Source organism: Musca domestica, unplaced genomic scaffold (genome assembly GCF_030504385.1).
Source record: "Musca domestica strain aabys unplaced genomic scaffold, Musca_domestica.polishedcontigs.V.1.1 17, whole genome shotgun sequence".
NCBI classification, from domain to species: domain Eukaryota; kingdom Metazoa; phylum Arthropoda; class Insecta; order Diptera; family Muscidae; genus Musca; species Musca domestica.
This window is the reverse complement of record NW_026712230.1, coordinates 10,312,608-10,334,907: the sequence shown is the minus strand read 5'-3', so window position 1 is coordinate 10,334,907 and position 22,300 is coordinate 10,312,608. Positions and strand designations below refer to the sequence as shown.

General features: G+C 34.8%; 1 protein-coding gene across 7 annotated transcripts in view; it reads right to left on the bottom strand.

Annotated features, from left to right (window-relative positions):
• Nucleotides 1-22,300, bottom strand: part of LOC131801636 (hillarin) — a 104,506-nt gene that overhangs the window by 4,498 nt on the left and 77,708 nt on the right. For all 7 annotated transcript variants that reach the window (XM_059120501.1, XM_059120498.1, XM_059120496.1 and 4 more), the window contains 2 exons: nt 19,336-19,477; nt 18,959-19,152 (listed from right to left, as the gene is read on the bottom strand). In XM_059120501.1, coding sequence (XP_058976484.1) covers nt 18,959-19,152; nt 19,336-19,477 — 336 coding nt within the window. The remainder of the gene's footprint in view (nt 1-18,958; nt 19,153-19,335; nt 19,478-22,300) is intronic.

Here is a 22,300-nt window from a genome sequence, read left to right as displayed (position 1 = left end):
AGTAGAGGGGGAATTAATGGATGTTTTCCTGGAAGTCTTATAAGAATCAAATGGATTTGTTTGAAATGTCATAAGAAGTGAGAATTAATATCTAAGGTCCTGAGAATATACGTTTCCTAAATAATAGAATAATAGGAGAATATTTATAAGGCACTGAGGTGGGATATTTTTTCTATAGAATAAACGTACCTCAGTGACTGAGGACGAATGTTACTTTTGAAAATCCTCAAAGAATCACTTGCTGATTCGATTTATGCATGTCAGTCCGTCTGTCCATGAATTCTTGTGAACAAAAAGCTGGTCTTATCCGATTGAGATGAAATTTTCTAAACAATATTTGTTTGGCCCAAGGACGAACCCTATTGAAATTGGTGAGAATCGGTTCAAATTTAGATATAGCTCCCGATTTCGGGTTAATTGTGCACCAAATGGTCAATATCAGTGCAAATGACCTGAAAAGGAAATACATCAAATTTGGAGAAAATCGGTTCAGATATAGCTATAGCTCCCATATACACGTTTCATCGGATTTGGGGTTTTAAGTGCCTCACATGCGTAATATGCACTACAGCTCGATTCAGATTTGGATATAGCTCCCATATATATCTTTATTCGAATTCAGATTTTTTGTGCACCAAATGACCAATATCAGCCCAAATGGAGTGAATTGTGGCACTTCCTAACGAATTCATCCTAAAAATAAGTACTTCAAATTTGGTGAAAATCAGTTAAGATATAGCTATAGCTGCAATATATATGTTTCATCCGATTTGGTTTTAGAGTCTCTCACATGCGTAATATGCACTCTACAACAATGATATTTGATGACGGACCTCAGATGCTACTCGAAAATACCTCTGCCAAAATTCATCGAGATCGGGTTAGATTTTTATATAGCTTCAATATACATCTTCATCCGATTTTACGCTTATTGTCCACCATACATGTATCCAAATTGGATAGATTTTTTCATAATCTACCGAATTTTTCCTATTGGTGAAACTCGGTCCGGTATATCTATTGCTCCAATAAATATTTTTTAATATAATTCTTATCGAAGTCATACCATGCAATATTATTTAGTACTAGAGGTACAAAAGTCTCCGTCAAAATTGTTGAAAGTCGATTCAGAGTTGGATATAGTTCCAAAATTGTGACTAGTCTATAGCCATGATACTCATTCAAATAAGGTTCATAGTTGATATGATCTACTTCACATAAATTTAAACTTTTTTTGATATGGGAGTTCTGCTAAATACGCATAGTGGGGTAGGGTATCAGATAGTCGGCCTCGCCAAACTTTTGACTTTTTCTTACTGGTTTTATATTAGTTTTTCAAAGTACATTATTGTTAATTTATGCCAACAGAATTACATTACATACATTCAATCCAATTCTATTGCACTTTATACGCCCAGCTCTCTCAATCTCGCCCTAATTGATGAGGTGTGCATTTGATGGAGTTTGTGTTGAAGTTTGGTTTTCGAAATAAATCAGTCAAGTGCAGTCCAGTGAAACAGCAATGATTATTGTAATTAAACTGGCCATCAACAAAGCATAACGTAAATAATAATAATAACAATCAACCACAACAACAACAACAGCAGCAGCAACGGCAACAACATCAAAGTCTAAAACTGCAACATTCAACGGCAATAACAACATTTGAAGTGCAGCACATTTCTATGAAATGCGTCTGAGAGAGAGGCCTCGGTCGTTCATTTATTGAACAAACAAAAAACACACACATCAACATCAGATTTGAATTGGTAAAATGCATTTGGTTAGTTGGGAGGAAATATTGGATTGCTATTAAATTCAACATTGTTCGAAGAGTAGGTGCATTGGAGTTTGAGTTGTTTTTTTTTTTTTATAAAGAATTAAAGTTCGATTTATTGTCAATGAGTTGGAACGCGTTAGAAAATGTGTGTCCGCTTGGGGGTCGTCATCAATCACTTTCGATTTTAAGACCGACAATCGTAGAGTTATTAATCATACTTGACGGGAGAAATTATGTGCATAAGTTATTCGACATTTCGAGGGAATTCAAAGGACGAAATATGACACTTTTGAAGTGAAATGTGCAATTAAATTAAATTAAATTAATTAAATTAAATTAAATTACAAAAAATTTTGTATGAAGGTCCAAGTCTTTGTATAGCTCCATATAACGTTAGATCCCGATATTCGGTATTTTGATGATTCTAGCAACATTATTCACCGGAATCGTTTCAAATTTCGTACTGGAAGATCCAAATGGGTACTACAACCTATGACAAAAATTTTGTATGCAGGTTCAGATCTTCGTATAGCCACCGTATAACTGTACCTCCCGATATTCGGTATTTTCATGATTTTAGCGACATTATTTGCCGGATTTATTTAAAATTTCGTATTTGAAGTTCGTAATGGGTGCTACAGCCTATGACAAAAAATTTTCGTATGGTCCCCATGTAGCGGTTTTCAATTAATTTTTTTTTTTTTGAAAATTTTCAAGTTTCTTTAAAATGGCCCGGCCGAACTTAACTACTTTTTTACTTGTTTAGTACTCAAAATGCACAATTTATTCAGTTCGACAATTTTTTTAATCAAAAATTAATACATCTTACAAAATTTTAAAACTTTCTTTTATTATTTAAATTTTTTTTTCGGAAAGAAAGTGTTTACCTTTTAACCCAAGAAGTCTTAAAAATCTTTTATTTTTAAGTTCACCGAGGATAATATTAGTATTTTGCAATGGTTTGTAAAATGGTCCAACATCCAAATTATTCTCAGCGTCTCTATCCCTTTAATACTTTTCGGTTAATTACTTTTCGTAAATTCCAAAAACACCTCTAGATCTCAATCCCAGGAACCTAACAACAGGAACCTCAACAGCAAATTTCAAGATTTCAGCTCTTTTCCTTCCCCCAACGCCCAATGTAGTACCACTTAGTATTTTTTGGAACAACTGTAGTACGCATTTGCCAGATCTCAACACGAGATATCAACAGAGACCTCAATATAAAATTTCGGGATTGAAGCCATATACATCCACTAAATATCACATTTAGTAATATTTAATAATTTTCGTATAATTTTAGGACTCATTTGCAAAACCTTTCCATATCTCAATTCTAGACTTCAATAGTTATCGCAATATAAAATGCCAATACCAAAGTTAGTAGCATCTATTTCAATTTTGTACTTTTCGAACAATTATAGTACGCTTTTTCAAAACCACCTCGATATTTCAATTCCAGAATTGTACCTTCCATTTAGTACTTATTTTCGTACAATTGTATTACACACTTACAAAACCACCTCCATATCTCAATTCTAGATACCAATTCAGCCTTTAAATCAAATTTGAGGATTCCAGCTCTATTTCTTCACGCAATACCAAATTTAGTACCATTTAGAACTTTTCGAACAAATATAGTACGCATTTCCAAATTCACCTTCAAATCTCAACTTTAAATACCAACAGTCATCTAAATATCAAATTTCAGAAATTTATCTCCATCCCATCACCTAGTACTAAATATAGTACCATTAAGGTCTCAATAAGGTCTTGAAGACGCTGAGGCAAAACATACATATTGTAATAATATATATTTGAAATAATAAATAATAAATAAAAAAAAAAGTACTTTCCGTACAATTATTTTATACATTTCCGAAATCATCTCCATATGTCCAGGCTTCACATAATCACTGACCCTGAAACCAAATTTCGCATTTGAAGTACTATCTGTTCACCCAATACCAATTTGTATAAAATATGTAGTACTTTTCGAGCACTTGTAGGACACATTACCACAACCACCTCTTTCTCACAAATCTACAACCAACAGGGATCCCACTACAAACATTTCGAAATTCCAGCTCCATCCGTTTAGCCTTAACAAAACTATTATAAATTAGGTAATATTTTGTATATTTTACACATTTGGTATACATTTCCAATCGGAAATATATCAGTCTTACTTTCTTACTTTTATGCTCATACAAAATTTCAAGATGATAACTCTATCCGTTCACATAATACCAAATGGTACCATTTTAAAACTTTTTCTAGCCTTATGCTACGAATTGTAAAAAGCCCTTTGGTATCCATCAATGGAACTCAAAAGCCCTTTATCCTGCACTCCATCAATGGCTCTCAGTCCAAATTTCTGCTTATTCCATTTGTCAAAAACAAAGTATTCAAATTTCAGTCCATTTTAGAATATTTCGTACCCATTTAGTTCAAAATATCACACACCTACGTACCAAGACTGACCCTGGTGCAAAATTTCTAGATTCTAGCTTCAGTCGTTTCTTGTAAGCATCCTACAAAGGCCAAATAATGGGAAATAGTATTGCATTTTATGAGGTTTAAATTTTGACCATTTGTGTGAAAGGTACCAGAGGGAATGTTCTGATATATATCCAATTTTCTGTTATATCGAGTTATGATATGCACGGACAGGTGATCAGCTAGATTCTATGTTTCCTAAAAGTGGCATTGTGTACAAAACCGACGAAAATAAAAATATACATCAAAATTATATACATATTCTTTCAATTGAAGGTCATGTAGAGCAATTGGCATGATTAAATAAATTACCTTATTCGTGTTTTCATCAAATAATAATATATAGCTAATCTTTGATCAGCATTTTGTTTGGACATTTTTGTCATGTTTTATGTTGTATCTCTTCAATCGTGTTAATTAACAAATAAATGACACTTTGTAAAGGTCCGTTGGTTTTGAGTTTTTGTTTTCAATTATTAAAATATTTTTTTATTGAAAGAAATAACATTTGTATGTCGATTTATAAATGTGTGTTTGACCAGTGGGTTAATATTGGTATACAGGGTGAGATAACAAAACTGCAACCAACTTCAGACTGCTATCATTTCAAAGTCACTCGTCTGACAGCTGTTAAAATTATTCCAGTGACAGCGAACAAATGCATTTTTGTGAGAATTTTCCAGAAAAATTAATATTCGAGATGGAATTCAAGCGTGATAGTGTGATTTCTTTTTATTTGGCTGGAAAACCACAAGTGGCTATCGTTAGACCACTCCAGCATTTAAATGTGAATAAATTTTTTGTGTCTCGTATCATCGCTCGTTACCGTGATCCTGGTAGCGTAGCCCGACGTCAAGGAAGTGGACGGAAAAAACAAAAATAGTCCGAAAATTAAAGAAGCGACTTGATCGCAACCCGCGTCGCAGTGGCCGAAAAATGGCTAGTGAGCTGAACATATCGCAATATTCCATTCAGCAAATATTGAAAAATGAGCTCGGGGTAAGCCATTGGAATTCCGAAAAGTGCAACAACTTACCCCGCAACAGAAAGAAAATAGACTCAAAAGAGCTAAACAGTTGCTTCGCTTGTCAGAAAGTGGAGAACTTCCGAATTTGGGTTTCTCCGATGAGAAAACATTCGTTGTCCAGCAGTTTGTAAACTAAGAAAATGATCGTGTTTACTTGCCAAAGATGTCAGCTGAAAATGTTTACCTTTGGTTGGCCACCAGAACTCAAGCGCCAACCATGGCGATGGTGTGGGCCACCATAACAGCCGATGGTCACTCTCCGCTCGTATTAATCGACGGTGGCAACAGAATAAATGCCGAATATTATCACATTTTGGGCGCAGACCCTGGACATCTCTCTCATCATCCTCTCTTCATTTCCAGCGCACAATGGTCACCAAAATCTCCGGATAAAAATGCCACAGTGCCAAAATACCGCAGATCAACATTCGGGCAGCGTATGACAGTTTCATTGGCCGTTTAAAGGCCATAATTCGTGCCAAAGGTGACGAATTCGAACAAATCTAATCTTATTATATGACCCTATTTGGTGTTGGAATTTGCTGCAGTTTTTTTATCTCACCCTGTACACACCACTATTGGTATTAAGAAGATAATTAAGAATATCATCCCAATTATGAACCTTATTTGAATGCATATCATGGCTTTAGAGTAGTCCCAATTTGGGAACTATATCCAACTCTGAACCGATTTTTAACATATTTGACGGAGGCTTATGTGCCTCTAGTACCGAATAACATTGCTGTGTAGTGCATGATATGACTACGTTAAGAATTATATTAAAAAGCATTTATTGGAGCAATAGATATACCGGCCCAAGTTCCACCAAATGGAAAAATTCGGTGTGGTATGAAAAAATCTATCCAATTTGGACTGATATGACATGTATGGTGGACAGTAACCATAAAATCGGATGATGATGTATATCGAAGGTATATAAAAATCTGAACCGATCTCGATCACATTTGGCAGAGGAATTTTCGAGCTGTATTTGATGTCCGATATAAAATATCCTTGCAGTGGGGTGAATATTACGCATGTGAAGGACTTAAATCGGATGAAACATATATATGAGAGCTATAGCTATATCTGAAACGATTTTCACCAATTTGATATACTTGCTTCTAGACTTAATTCTGTCGAATGTGCCAGTGATAAAGTTGTGGTTTTGGAGGTATGCACTGCAAGTGCACGAAAAGTACTAAGTAGTACAATAGTTTGTAGAATTTTGTTATTGGGTGAACAGATTTGTACATTTTTCATGAGTAGTATAGCCATATGACGGTTATTTCGGAAATGGGTACTATAGTTGTTGTTGTAAAAGAACTAAGTGGTACTAAAATGAGTATTGCGTGAAGGGATGGACCTGGAATCGCGAAATTTTATATTGATGTCTCCATACCTCTATGGAGATGGCTTTGGAAATGTATATTAGAATTATACGAAATCTACTAAAATTAATATCGGAGCTGAAATCCTGAAATTTGATGTTGAGTTCACAGTACTTAATGTAACTAAAGGTGAAAAATTCCATTGGGAGGAACTTTGGTGAGTATATTTTATCCTCAAAAGGAAATGTTTGGAATAGATTTCTTTACGGTGTTATAACATTATGCATATTTCGATTGTCATTCTATATATATCTTGAATTGACATGGCCACAGTCAAATCGACTGACGATTATTCTTGCAGAACATTTCGTTCCTATAACTCAATTCCCTTAATGGCCTTTTCGTCCTTGTTTCTTGTACCGTATCAAAAGTGACACAAAACGAAATATTTTTTTCATTGAAATATTTAACTTCAAAGGCTTTATCCTCAAAGATAATAAATCGATATGCTGCCTCTTTATTGCCGTTTTTATACCCTAAGTTTGGTTGGGCCAAAAATTATGTAACACCTCGAAATATTGGTTTCCCACATAGGAAAGTATATATGGATCTTCATGTCTCGCCGAGCTAAGTCGATCTAGCTATGTATGTCGTTCCGTCCGTCTGTCTATGTTAATTTGTAATCACTTTACAAGTCGCAATTATGGCCCGATTCTCACGAAATTGAAAATGTAGGTGGGGTTAGGTTCAGAATAGAAGCCTATTGGTTTTGGAGATGATAGCACAATATTTAGGGATTGAAATTGGCCAAACACAGAAAAATTTTCTGATTGTACAGTTGCTCTACAGGTTGCAATAATAGACCAATCGACGCGGAATTCAGCATGGGGCTAGTGTATTGGACAGGTCAGAACCCTACCATTTTGTTCAGTCATCGGACAATATTTACAGGGTAAAATAGACCACAACTTTTATGTAAAATATAAAAAGGGAGATGTTGGTTAGACCGCTTATAACTGGACGGATTTTGACAATTCTCAGAAATTCGGAATGGTCTCTTGCCAGAAAAGGACAAAATGTAAGAAAATCGAGTGAAAATATGCCAACAAAAAAGTGAATATTTTTTTTTCATATTTTTTATCGCATGCGATTTTTTCATATTTGACTTACAATATTGAATTTTTCGTTCGGCAATATGTTTTTACATTACACACTATATTTTGGGAGTATTATATACAAGTATCAATTATCGGGATGCATGGGATAGAGTTAGGGTCAGAATTAAAGACTATTGTTTTTCAAGTTGTTCAAATGGTTCAAAACTTAAAACTTCCTTGATCTTGCAGTGGCTCTACAGGTCAGAATAGCGCGGAAGTGTAGTATCTTGGAACACTTTAGAATTAAATTTGGCGGGTTTGTTTTGGATACGACATAGAGTGTAAATGTAAGAAAATATCCCGGTAAAACCCAAAGCTAACATTTGTGCAGGGCAGTTGGCATTATTTCAAATAATCGACTAAAATGTGTTTGGACCTAAGGGGGTTTGCTAGTGTATTATAGTGTTGTAGGGTATCACATGGTCGGCCCCGCAGGGCTATAGTCTTTGCTTACTTGTTCATAGCTGATTTTCGTATAAACTACTATGCATTTTGTAGAAAGCTTGGTTACATATAAACTATATGCTGTAAGTCAAGTCGTTATGCTGAACAGATAAATATAATTTCTTCGCCCTGAAGTCCTTCGGGATCTTTCATAAGAAATACAATTTATCTAACCAATATTTTTATATAAGACTATATGAAAATCCTAATATGTCCTAAGTTGACCCAAAACTATTCATTCTTTACTTAAAATACTGGCGTATACGTTGTGCAGATAACCATACGCCCTGATGTATCATATAAATTCTGAATTCCTGAAACTTTAAGTAAGTGTTGACATGTTTTGTTCGGGATACCGTAGTATTTTGTTGCTGCAAAACAGTTAGGCTTTATATTTATTACAACTCTTTGCAATGTATTAAACTTTGCCTCACTGTCTCGTTGCTGATTTCACTCCCAATCAGTTGATGAAATTCTAAAAAAGTTTTCATCATATAAATTTTTGTCCTCATTGACCTACATTTTTAGTATTTAGATATATACAAATATTAGGACTACAACTGTTGAAGTTTTACGGCTCTTGAATTTCAATGGCCTCTGACACAGAGCTACAAATTTATATACATTGTCATATATTGTAGTTAAACACACATTTTCATGCAAATATGGATGACAGTGCATTTTTGTCGCTATGCAAATTATTTAGTTTTATGCACCATCACTATGACTGGCCCGAAAAAATTTAATTTTCAATGCAAGCACAAAACTTAAAATAAATAATAGAAGAGCCAATGTACCGTAATAATAGCAATGCAGCTGTTGAAAATTCTCTCAACACATATTTGATACATTCAGAGTGAAAAAGTGAAAAATGAGTTAGAAAATATCGGCCTTCAGTTCATGAAAATTTTTATAGTGTATGAATATGAATGTCCTTATTTGTATATATGAATATCCTTAAACAAATGTTCATGAAAAATCCAGGACATCTTAGCATGAAGTATTTGAAAAAGAATAAGTAAAAAAGCAGCTACGTTAGACCGGGCCGAGCTTTTAATGGCCTTCACCATTTTAAAGGATCTAGAAAAATGTCAAAAAAAAAAAAAAAAAAAATAGTCGAAAAATACCACTTAAATGAAAATTCTTATATGGGGCTATACGAAGACGTGGTCCTGCATAAGAAAATTTTTGTCATAGATTCCGAACTTCGGGCCGAGCTTTTAATGGCCTTCACCATTTTAAAGGATCTAGAAAAATGTCAAAAAAAAAAAAAAATAGTCGAAAAATACCACTTAAATGAAAATTCTTATATGGAGCTATACGAAGACGTGGTCCTGCATAAGAAATTCTTCGTCGATTCAGAAATTCAAATACGAAAATTGAGACAATTCCGGTGAATAATGTTGCTAATATCATCAAAATACCGAATAAACGGAGGTACCGTTATATGTTGGCTGTACGAAAACGTGGACCTGCATAGACAATTCTCCCTCATATGTTGTAGTACTCGTTACGAGCTTCAAACTATAAATAGGACATTTGAAACAATTCCGATCAAAAGTGTCGCTAAAATCATCAAAATGAAGAAATTTCGGGGGGTACCGTTATATGGGGTCGTATAGGCCATGAACCTATATAGACAATTCTCTTCCAGGGGGTAAAATACTCAGAAGGAACTCCTTGTGTGGATTTTCAGACAACTCCATTGGAAAATTTCGCTACAATCATTAAAAATACCGAATATCGGGTGTAGCGTTATGTGGGAGATATACGATATCGTGGACCTATATAGACAATTCTCCTCCAGGGGACAAAGTTCTCAGAAGGAACACCTTATGTGGGTTTTCAGACAATTCTATTGAAAAGTGTGGCTACAATTATCAAAATACCGAATATCGGGGGTACAGTTATATAGGCCTTCACGATATCGTCGACTTATACAGACAATTCTCTTCCAGGGGATAAAGTACTCAAAAGGAACTCCTTGTGTGGATTACATTAAAAATGTGGCTTCAATCATCAAAATAAGGAATATCGGGAGGTAACGTTATATGGAAGATATGCGATATCGTAGACAAAAATAACCAATTTCCGAACTTGACCTGCCTGCACAAAAGACTGATCTGTGCAAAAGCAAAAGACAGGTGGACGGCCAGGCCTAAATCTTAAATTTTACGCTGATCAAGAATTTATATACTTTGTTAGGTCTAAGCTTATTATTTCGCTGAGTTACAAACGGAATGACGAACTTAATATGTCCTTGAAAATTTTTAAAGTTTTTGATATAGAAGTCCTAAAATATTTCTCTATATAAAAAAATAGTTTCTGAAAAAATACATACATAAAAAAATCTTTAAAATCCAAAAATTTTTATATTTTATTTTTAAAACACATTTGTGGGAGTAACAATGACCAAATCACTCACAGCTTATGGTGGAGGATAAATGTTTGAAGTGCTCGTATGAAGTAGCTACCGATGAATATTTTTTATTTTCGGGCTAATGAAAAACAACGGATTGATGGTTGAGTGGAATAATGGACCTGTTGACAAAGGAGGCAGACCCAACAAAACACCAAACACACGACCGGCTGATGGTGGCTGGTTGGCTTGTTGGATGGACAAACGTTCACGTTTCAACGAAATATTGTCGGTTGATGGATGGAGGCATTACGACGGCTTTGGTTGTTACTTTCACCTGGATGCATAATTTAGCAACGCAGCATCGATGGCTGGTGTTATGCAGCACATACTGACACACACAACTTGGTTGTTGCAACTTGCCTGCTTGTTGCATTCAATGTATGCAAGTGTTGGAAATTCCATATCGAAACAAGTGAATTGTTTCAATAGATTTTGCCCCATACTCTGGCAGACAAACAGACAGACAGACAGACTAGTCTGTTCCTCCGTTTGCCTGGCTGTGAGGCATGTTTCGCCTCAGACTCCGTTGTGTTGTAATAAAACAAAGGCTGCCATTGTGACTGATGGGGTCAGAGCAAAAGAAACAGAAAATTAAACTTCAAAACAAAAAATAGGGAACAAAAACAACTGTAAATATGGATGTTAAGAGAGCGACCAGTCTGTCTGTCAGTCACTCATTTTGTTGTTCATGCATGAAGGAGTTTATGGAGGATATAGGAATTTTGCATGTTTTTTCCTCATTTGGCGATTGTTTTGTTGTATTTGTAAATTAACCACAAAGGTCAGTTGTTGATTAGAGATAAAGAGTAATGAAATGGAATGACGGATTTTGTTTGAAGTAAGGGAATTGACCCCAGTTTACTGGGGGGCGTCGATTTTTTCCTAGACGGAAAAAAGGGGCCCCAGTGTACTGGGGGCCGTCGATTTTTTCCTAGACGGAAAAAAAGGAGCCCCAGTGTACTGGTGGCCGTCGATTTTTTCCTAGACGGAAAAAAAGGAGCCCCAGTGTACTGGGGGCCGTCGATTTTTTCCTAGACGGAAAAAAAGAAGCCCCAGTGTACTGGGGGCCGTCGATTTTTTCCTAGACGGAAAAAAAGAAGCCCCAGTGTACTGGGGGCCGTCGATTTTTTCCTAGATGGAAAAAAAGGGGCCCCAGTGTACTGGGGGCCGTCGATTTTTTCCTGAACGGAAAAAATGTGGCCCAGTGTACTGGGGGCCGTCGATTTTTTCTTGAACGTAAAAAATGTAGCCCAGTGTACTGGGGTCCGTCGATTTTTTCCTAGACGGAATAAAATGGCCCCAGAGTTGCCAATTTTTTCCTGCACGGAAAATTTGCATCTAAAAATATTTTCATTCCTTTCCCTATCACTCTTTCCCAGATTATAAAAATACTTTAAGTGAGATTGCAAAAAAAAATCGCATGGACCAATTGCCATATTTCCTGCTCTCTTAGTTTTGGACAATAGCTGTTGTTATTTTGCTTTGCCTGTTTATGGTTATCAACACTTGGTCTGATAGTTGTAATTCTGCTTTTTTTGTTATCGTTTCCTATTTATGGTTATCTTTGATTTTGTTAGTTGTCATGTGATTAAATGGGTTTCGATGTGCAACTTCCAGATAGAGTTTAAGTAGGATATGCCAATATTGTTTGAAGAAATTAACTGTAGAATGAACTTTCCAACCTTCGATTTGATATATTCAAATAAATTTTGTCTGCAACGATTTTTTTATGGCTAATACTCATACATGTTGGTAGGTGAGGAGCCAAATAGGATATTTAACTTGTTTCCATTTATGGCCACTGGCTAATAAAACAATGGTCAGTTGTAGTAGTAAATACTGTCGGAGCAACAACACGTTGCTCTTGGCAGGTTTATCCGCCCGACCATTAAATAAAATTACGTGTTAAATTTCTTTTAATCGTTTTCTTTTTGGTGAGGAAGCAGGTGAGGATTTTCAGCTGGTTTTCCGAGCAACTTTAGTAAGTCGATGGCGATTTTCTTAAAATCCAACCATTGGCGTAGGAAGATATACTGAACTGAACATTCAATAATTAAATACAGATACTATGATAAGATTTTTGGCTTCCATGTGTGGAAAACCACAAAAAAATTCCAAATAATTTTGACTAGCTACGCCAGTGCCAAAATACACTTTTTGCAAAAAAAAAAAAAAAAAAATAGGTTTCCCAAAATTACTTTCGTTTTCATGTGTATGTAAATCAAGGTATATTACCATTGGTAAACTACCGGTTATTTGATAAATGGATTAGCTAAGCCGAATGTTTCCCATTGCATGTGATGCAGGGAATATATGATCTTTACTATGCTGCTGTGGTCAGCAGGTGCTCTATATATGTGTTGAGTATGAGTGTTCACATTTTGTTTTTACTTTTTTGGGGAAAAGAAAGTAAAAGTTTGGATTATAATATTTATCTTAATCGAAATTGTTGTCACATAAATTGAGAGATTGGAAACAATAATGTATAGCGACTTTGAGGATTAATGAATCATAAAGATATAGGAAGGTATATTAAATGCTTGTATCGTATAAAGAGGTCTTATATGCAGTATACCACATTTTCTTGTAATATTAGAGGAAATTCCCCAAACTATTTTATTTTACCCCCACCTTGAAGGGGGAGGAGGGTATATTAACTTTGTCATTCCGGTTGTAACATCCCTAAATAACCGTCGTAGACCCATAAAGTATATATATTCATGATCAGCATAAAATTCTTAGTCGATTTAACGATGTCTGTCTTTCTGACTGTCTATCAGTCCGTCTGTCTGTTGAAATCACGACACAGCCCGCATTATTTGATGTAGAGCTTCAAAATTGGGCACAACAATTTGTATTGTGTATGGCATGGTTGGTATTGAAAATGAGATATATAGGTCCAGGTTTTGGCCCCCATATAACGGTAGCACCCGATATTCGGTATTTTGATGATTTTTGCCACAGTTTCTACGGATTTGTTTAAAAATATAATGATACCTCCCGATATTTGTTTTTTGGGGGTTTTTTGCTACATTTTTCAGGAATTTGTCAAAAATTGTTATTTGTAGTTTGAAATAGGTTCTAGCTTCCGTGTCGGAACATGGTATATATTTTTTAGTCTATAAGAAAAAAAAAAAAAAAAAAAAACAAGTAAAAAAAAGCTGTAAGTTCGGCCGGGCCGAACTTCGAATAACCTTCACCATTAAATACAAATTTGGTAATTTTCAAAAAAATAAAATCAGTTAAAAATCTTGTTAAAATCTTAAAAATACCGAATGTAGCTGTATATTAGGGTCTTTACGACGACGTGGACCTGCATAGGCAACATTTGTCATAAGCTATTACAATATTTAAGTGCGAAACTTGAAAAAAAAAATCTGTTTGTAATGAGCTAAAATCATCAAAATACCGGATATAGTCAGGTACTATGGGGGTTATAAAACGTGGACCTGCACAGACAATTTTCTGGCATAGGCTGTAGTATCCATTACGAACTTCATATACAAAATTTGAAATAACTCCGGTAGATAATGTCACTAAAATCATCAAAACACGGAATATGGAGGGTACCGTCATATGGGGGCTTTATGAAGACTTGTACTTGCACAGACAATTTTCTGGCATAGGCTGTAGTATCCATCACGAACTTCAAATACAAAATTTGAAATAACTCCGGTAGATAATATCGCTAAAATCATCAAAATACCGAATATGGGGGGTACCGTTATATCGGGGCTATACGAAGACGTGCACCTGCACAGACAATTTTCTGTCATAGGCCGTAGTATTCATTACGAACTTCAAGTACCAAAGTTGAAATAGTTCGGGTAAATAATGTATCTAAAATCATCAAAATACCCAATATCAGAGGATCCGTTATATGGAAGCTATACGAAAACGTGGATCCGCACAGAAAATTTTCTGTTTTAGGCTGTAGTATCCATTACAAACTTTAAATACCAAATTTGAAACAATTCCGGCAAATAATGTCGCTTAAATCATTAAAACACGGAATATCGGGGGGTACCGTTATGTGGGGTCTATACGAAGACGTGGACCTACATGACCCATTTTCTGTCTTATGCTGTAGTATTCATTACAAACTTTAAATACCAAATTTGAAACAATTCCGGTAAATAATGTCGCCAAAATCATTAAAATACTGAATATCGGGGGGTACCGTTTTATGGGGGCTATAGGAAAAGTGGACCTACATGGCCCATTTTCAATACCAAAAGTCCTGCAGACATAATACACATTTGAGTAAATTTTTATCAACTTACTTCATTTCGTTCGGAAGCTAGAGTGATTTCCACAGACGGATAGACGTACGGACATTGCCAAATCGATATAGAATTTTATGCTGATCAAGAATATATATACTTTGTTCGGTCTAAAATGTATATTTCGAGGTGTTACAAACGGAATGACAAACTTAATGTACCCTCCATACTATATTTTAATTTTGATAATCTTTTCTTACTGATTCTTGTTCAGTCGTCTTGAAAATTCTTCCGTAACATTGTTAGGTTTCCTAACATGCAATTAGCCATTAAATGTTACAATGTTATGAACACTGAACAATGGTCAGTATATATTACATGTGTAATCATTTGAAAATATGTGTGCATAAAGTTGTGTGTCTGTTATGGTTCTTTGTAGCCATTTTTACTTTTTGCTGGTCAACAAAAAAGACGCTTTAAGTTTTCTTTATTTTTGTTAATAAGACACTTTTGGCTAAATACGTTTTCAGCCATGCCTGCCGTAACGCTGCTAACTGCCCAAGTGGCTAACTGCCTAACAGGCAAAGGCAATGATGTTGATGATTCTTCATTTTAGTTGTAAATCTATCGGATGTTCTGCACTAATTATTTTGTTAATTTATAACATTAACACAATGTTACAACAAATGTTTTGTTTAGAAAACCAAAAGATTTTATTATTTGTGTGTTCTATGGTAAACATAAAGACTGCATTCGATGTCGAAGAATTGAAAATAGAATACGAAAAAGTTATGGCAAGGCCTTGAAGCAGTTTATAAAGAAAATATATAATTTGGTTGAAAAAATGAAAACCCTAGTTGAAAAATAAAAAATCGTTCGCAAAGCGCTCATTTTATCTGTGTTCCACTGTTCAACTCAAAAGTAACATTACTTATGTTGCATCAAATAATTAATGGAAAACTTTTTTCCCAGAAATAGATTGCCTGCCTTCCATCCACACAGAGTGCGTGAGAGACCCGTTATTCATACACATCTCTCGCAGAGGGGCAAAATAGTTGGATGAAGGTTTCCCATCCATCATTATTTGAGGTCTGGATTTTCACAGGTATTTATCTGAAGATTGCGTTAATTTATAACAAGTCTGGGTTCGGTGCTGCTTGTTTCTTGTTAGCACAATTTTTAAGTTTTTGTGGATGGATGGTAATTATCATAGATTTTGTCTTGTATTTTAATTTAAAAAGCAAAAAAAAAAAATAATATTTTAAAAACATAAAACTAAATTAAAAATATTAAAAGAATAAAATTATCACTCCACTTAACGTTTGTCGCTTAAGTCTTTTGTTTGACAGAAAACAAAAACCCAGGTGTTTTATCTGACAAGAGATACAAATAATATTTATGTCATAGCATTTGTATATTTAATGTTGGCTATATTTTTATTTAAATTCCAAAACATGCCTACTCCTAAATTCACTGGAAATAAATGTGCCCATATTTTGTCCCGCACACACACCAACATATCTAAGATTTGAATTTCCTTTGGGTTAGTTATAGCAAATATTTTTACGCATGTGCTACGGTCTTTAAGTTACGTATTGCATTTAAAAAAAGTTGTGCAAATTTATTACAATCATATGCCGTTACGGATTTGGAATTTTCAGCATTTGTGTCCATAAAATCGGTCTTGAAGAAATAACTGGAAAAATTATATGTAAAAGGGAATTATATAGAAAATTAGATTTTTTGCTATAAAAAATCACCAGTAACTGGCGGACGAGATTTTTTCTATAAAAAAATACCAGTAAATGGGGGATTGTATTTGTCTCCAATAACTGGGAATCGATTTATTTCTATGGGAAAAAATATTTAATTACTGGGGATAGATTTTTTCTATGGGAAAAAAATCCCCAAAAATAGGAGATCAATTTTTTTTATAGAAAAAAAAAACTCCAGTAACAGGAGTTCGAGATTTTTCCCATAGAAAAAAATCCCCCATAACTGGGTTTCGAGATGTTTCCTATAGAAAAAAATCTCCAATAACTTGGGATCGATTTTATTATGAAAATTAAAATCGCCAATAACTGAGGATCAAGATGTTTTTCTATGGAATTTGGGGATTTTTTTCCCAAAGGTAAGAAGATCGACCACCTTTTATTAGGATTATTTTTCTCGATCCTCAGTTATTATCCCAAGTTATGGGAAATTTTTCCATAGAAAAAAAATCTCGGTTCCAAGTTATGGGGAATTTTTTCCATGGAAAAAATGCTCGATCCCCAGTTATTGGGGATTTTTTCCCATAGAAAAGATCTCGATCCCAGTTATTGGGGATTTTTTTTCCATAGAAATAAATCTCGACCCACAGTTATTGAGGTTTTTTTCCACAAAAAAAAAAAAGAAAAAAAATGTCGACCCCTGTTACTGGTTTTTTTTGTTCAATAGAAAAAAAAAATCCCCCATATCTAGGGATACAGAAAAATAATCCAAATAACATGTGATCGATTTTTTCCCTATAGAAAAGAATCTCCCATAACTGGGCATCGATTTTTTTCCTATAGGGAAAACGCCCAATAACTAGAGATCGGAAAAATCCCCAATAACTGAAGATCGATTTTTTCCCTATAGGGAAAAATTCCCAATAACTGAGGATCGAATCACCAATAAATGAGGATTGATTCTTTCCCTATAGGAAAAAACCCCAATAACTGAGGATCGATTTTTCTCTTTAGGAAAATATTCTCAATAACTGCGGATCGATTTTCTCCCTTTAGGAAAAATTCCCCAATAACTGGGGATCGATGTGGTTTTTATAGAACCATTTACTATAGGGAAAACGCCCAATAACTAGAGATCGGAAAAATCCCCAATAACTGAAGATCGATTTTTTTCCTATAGGGAAAAATTCCCAATAACTGAGGATCGAATCACCAATAACTGAGGATTGATTCTTTTCCTATAGGAAAAAAATCCCCAATAACCGAGGATCGATTTTTCTCTTTAGGAAAATATTCTCAATAACTGCGGATCGATTTTCTCCCTTTACGAAAAATTCCCCAATAACTGGGGATCGATGTGGTTTTTATAGAACCATTTACTATAGGGAAAACGCCCAATAACTAGAGATCGGAAAAATCCTCAATAACTGAAGATCGATTTTTTCCCTATAGGGAAAAATTCCAAATAACTGAGGATTGATTCTTTCCCCATAGGAAAAAAAATCCCCAATAACTGATGATCGATTTTTCCCTTTAGGAAAAATATTCTCAATAACTACGGACAGATTTTCTCCCTTCAGGAAAAATTCCCCAATAACTGGGGATCGATGTGGTTTTTATAGAACCATTTACTGGTGGGTTTTTTTTTTTCAAAAATAAAATGTTTCTGTAAATTGGAGTTTTCTTCCAGATCTTTATGTTTCTCATTGTGAGGTGTGTAGGGTACTGTGTTATCCAGACACATTTGAAACTCATGTGCATTGGCTTGGAAATTTTGTAAACTGGATTCCATTAAATGCCCATTTATCTTCGTGTTTTGTAAACTTTAAAAGACAATTTGTTGGCCTAAATAAATGTTGCGATCGAATTGATACAACATGTGGTAATTTACACATGCTGCGGCATTTTGTGAAAATATTTACATGAAATTAAATATTTCAAAATTTAATTTGTTGAGAATAAAAAAAATATTCCTAAGCATGTTATTGTTGCTTGCAGGTTTTCCACCAGGAACCACGAATATACCCGTTTTTTCTTTTTTTTTCCACAAGTGAAAATATTCTTCTTTTTGCTTGTCAACTTTCGAAATAAAGAATATTTTCTCTTTTCTGCAATTCATTCATTCATTGATTTCATTTCACCCATAAAAAGTAAAACCTGGCAAAGAAAAGACTTAAGAACCAAACTTGTTTTTGTGCGTTTTTAAACCACATCGTCATCGGCTGCATTGAAGATGACAGCGGACATGAGATCACATTAATTCTTTACCCCCCCCCCCCCCCCCCCCTTCACAGCTTGAGCCTGCGGCTGGAAAGGGGGAAAAGCCGTTCACCTGAAAAACTGGAAAAATCAATTTCACTTACCAAATAGAAATCAATGGGTTTTTCTCTCGCCTTGTTGTAGGCTTTTTGGATTTCAGTCTGTTTGAGTGCGTGTGCAATGTGCAGAGCGCTGGCATCGAAGCGGCCGTATTTGTAATCGGATTCATTTTGTGATGGTGAGCTAACCTCACGACTGCCATAGCCATTTGGGGTGGATTGACGTGAACCGAAACCTCCTTTAATTGCATTAAAAAATGGAAGAAGAGAGGAGAGAAGAGAAAAAACAACATTGAGTCAGTGTTCATTACAACTGGAGACAATAATTAACGGTTAATGAAATGGCTTTGTTTTCTTTTCTGCTTCTCAACAAATTAACAATTAATTAGTAGCTTCATAGTTCATTCCCCCTGGGGACTTACCATCCACCTCGGTACGTGTTCCCCGAATTTGTTCGTTTACAAATTTATTGGTGCGTGGTGCATTCAAGGCTTGGCGTATGCCCACCGATGTGTTATCCAAATGACCTGGACCACTCTTTGGTACATGAGAACTGCAATAGACCTGCAATGAGGAAAAAGAAAGAGAGAGACAACAAAATCAGTAAACATAACGTAATGAATCGTAAAAGAAACCAGCAAGTCATAATAAAAAATTATTAAAAGAAAAAGTCAAACAAAAATAATTTTTAGTTATTTTTTATTTTTTGTAATTATTTTCCTGTCTTGCCATAAAAAATGCCTTCCTGTTGCAATGTGGTTAATATCAAATCACTTAAATATGTTTGTTGGTGGGCAAAACCAATAGTTTCGGAATGCAGAGTACTTAGACATAATAGATATTCTTGGTTTTATGGGAATATATGGAACGAAGTTGGAATTTGCAGAAAATATATAGTTTTCATATAAAACACCTTATTTCTTCTATAGCTTTCAGTCTACATTTTTTTCGCAGAAAAATGTACTTTAGTGAAATTAAATGTTGGCAATTTTTATAGCATCCACCATAGTATGGAGGGTATATTTAGTTTTTCATTTTGTTTGTAACACCTCGAAAAATACATTTTAGACCCCAGAAAGTATATATATTCTTGATCAGCATAAAATTCTATGTCCATTTATCGATGTACGTCCGTCTGTCCGCCTGTCCGTCTGAGAAAATCATTCTAGCTTCCGAACAAAATGAAGTAGGTTGATAAAATTTTACTCAAATGTGGTGGTCATGGTGGTCCACGTTTTTTATAGACCCCATACAATGGTACCTTTTTATTTTCGGTATTTTGGTGATGCAAGCGACATTATACATCGGAAATGTTTCAAATTTGGTATTTGAAGTTCGTAAAGGATACTACAGCCTATGACAGAAAATTGTCTGTGCAGGTCCACGTCTTCGTATAGCCCCTGTATAACGGTACCTACCGATATTCGGTATTTTTATGATTTTAGCGACATTTTTCACCGTAATTGTTTCAAATTTGGTACTTTAATACTACAGTCTAAGCCAGAAAATTGTCTGTACAGGACCACGTCATCGCATAGCCCCCATATAACGGTACCTACCGATATTCGGCATATTGATGATTTTTGCTACATTATTCAGCGATTTTTTTCAAGTTTCGCATTTGAATATTATAAAGGCTTATGACAAAAGTTACCTATGCAGTTCCACATCGTAGTATAGACCCTAATATAACGGCTACATTCCGTATTTTTAAGATTTTAACAGAATTTTTTAAGGATTTTATTTATTTTTTTTTCGTTGAAAAATTCGCTACAAATGGTGGAGAGTATTCAAAGGTCTATAGAAAAAAATCGTCAAGACCTCAGTACACTGAGGCAATTTTTTTTCTAAGAACAAGGCCTGAGTACATTGATTTCTATATAAACAAGAGAAAAAGCAGTGACATCGAATCAAATTATCGAATATCAGAGAGCAAACACCGAACTCCAAATACCAAGTTTTTAAAAAAATCATCAAAATACTGTATGTAGTGGGAGGTCTGTAGTGGCTTTATGAAAGCGTAGATCATAGGAGGTAGTACCTGTTGCGAAACCCAAATATCGAATTTTTAAAACAATTTCGGTGAAAACTGTGCCACAAATCATCAAAACACCGTTATATGGGGCCTATACCAAAATGTGGGCCCATATAGCTCATGTTTAATACCAAAAGTCCTGAAGACCTAAAACATATCAGGGTAAAATCATCATCAACCTACTTCAGTTTGTTTGGAAGCTACGGACGAACATCGCTAAATCGATAACTTGTTCAGGAAACTTCAAAATATCTTAAATCGGAAGGTTCCGTTATATGGGCCTATACCAATTAGTGGACCTAAATCGTACATTTTTTGCAATGTGACAAGGGACCTTTCAAAAATCACAAATGTCAAGTTTCAGCTGATTTGGTTGGAAATTGTGGCAGAAACCTTTAAAATACCGAAAAATCTGGATGTTACATTATATATACTAAAACGTTGACCAATATAACCTATATTCAATACCAAACAGCCTTCATGCAATATGAACCTTTCTGCAAATTTTAAAGCTCTAGAATAAATAATGTGGACTCTATCTGATTTTTATTTAATGATTGGCAGGCAGTAATCACACAGACTGAATTTTAGCACAAAAATACTATGATAATGAATTTATCCCAATAAAAATTAATGCTAATATTTTATTTTGTTCAATATTCAGTCTGCATATATAATGCTATTAGGCCTTGTGGCCTGTCAGTACTGTCAACACTTATACGCTTCGGATTTTCCATACATTAAACTCTAACTCTAAAATCTCTTCAATATTCTTTCGTACTTTCGTATTCTTATAACCCATAAAATACGTTAAACTCTCTCTCTATGTTCTAAAATCATCCAATCAATCAAAATTCCATGCATCTCATGCCCGTACATAATGACACTAAGTACCCCTAATAGCGTAGCGATAATTATCTTCATTAATTGACTGTGTTAGTTTTTTTGTTGCTGGTCTTTTTATTTTTAACAATCTAGAAATAATAAACTGCATAATATGTAGGTGAATTGTTGTTGATTGATTAGCGAGCGACAGTAACAGTAACAGCAACAAAGCAGCAGCAAGTGCTTAGCAGCGAGGCAAGTCTAAAAACGTGAATCTATGCCGTTGTCCAGCCGTAGCTAAATAAGGCTGAGCCGTTGACTTTTGATTAGACCGGCTATAAAAAAGTGGCAACTACCACCACAACAATCATACGTATACATACACACTCACATTCCATAGAAGGTATTTGTAACTGAAAACTGGCGAGAATGTAATTACATTGTATTTGGGTCTGACTCTGGCAATAACGCCTAGGTTTTTCATTGAGAAAACGCAAATGCTAAGAGGTAAAACTACTTGCATCGAG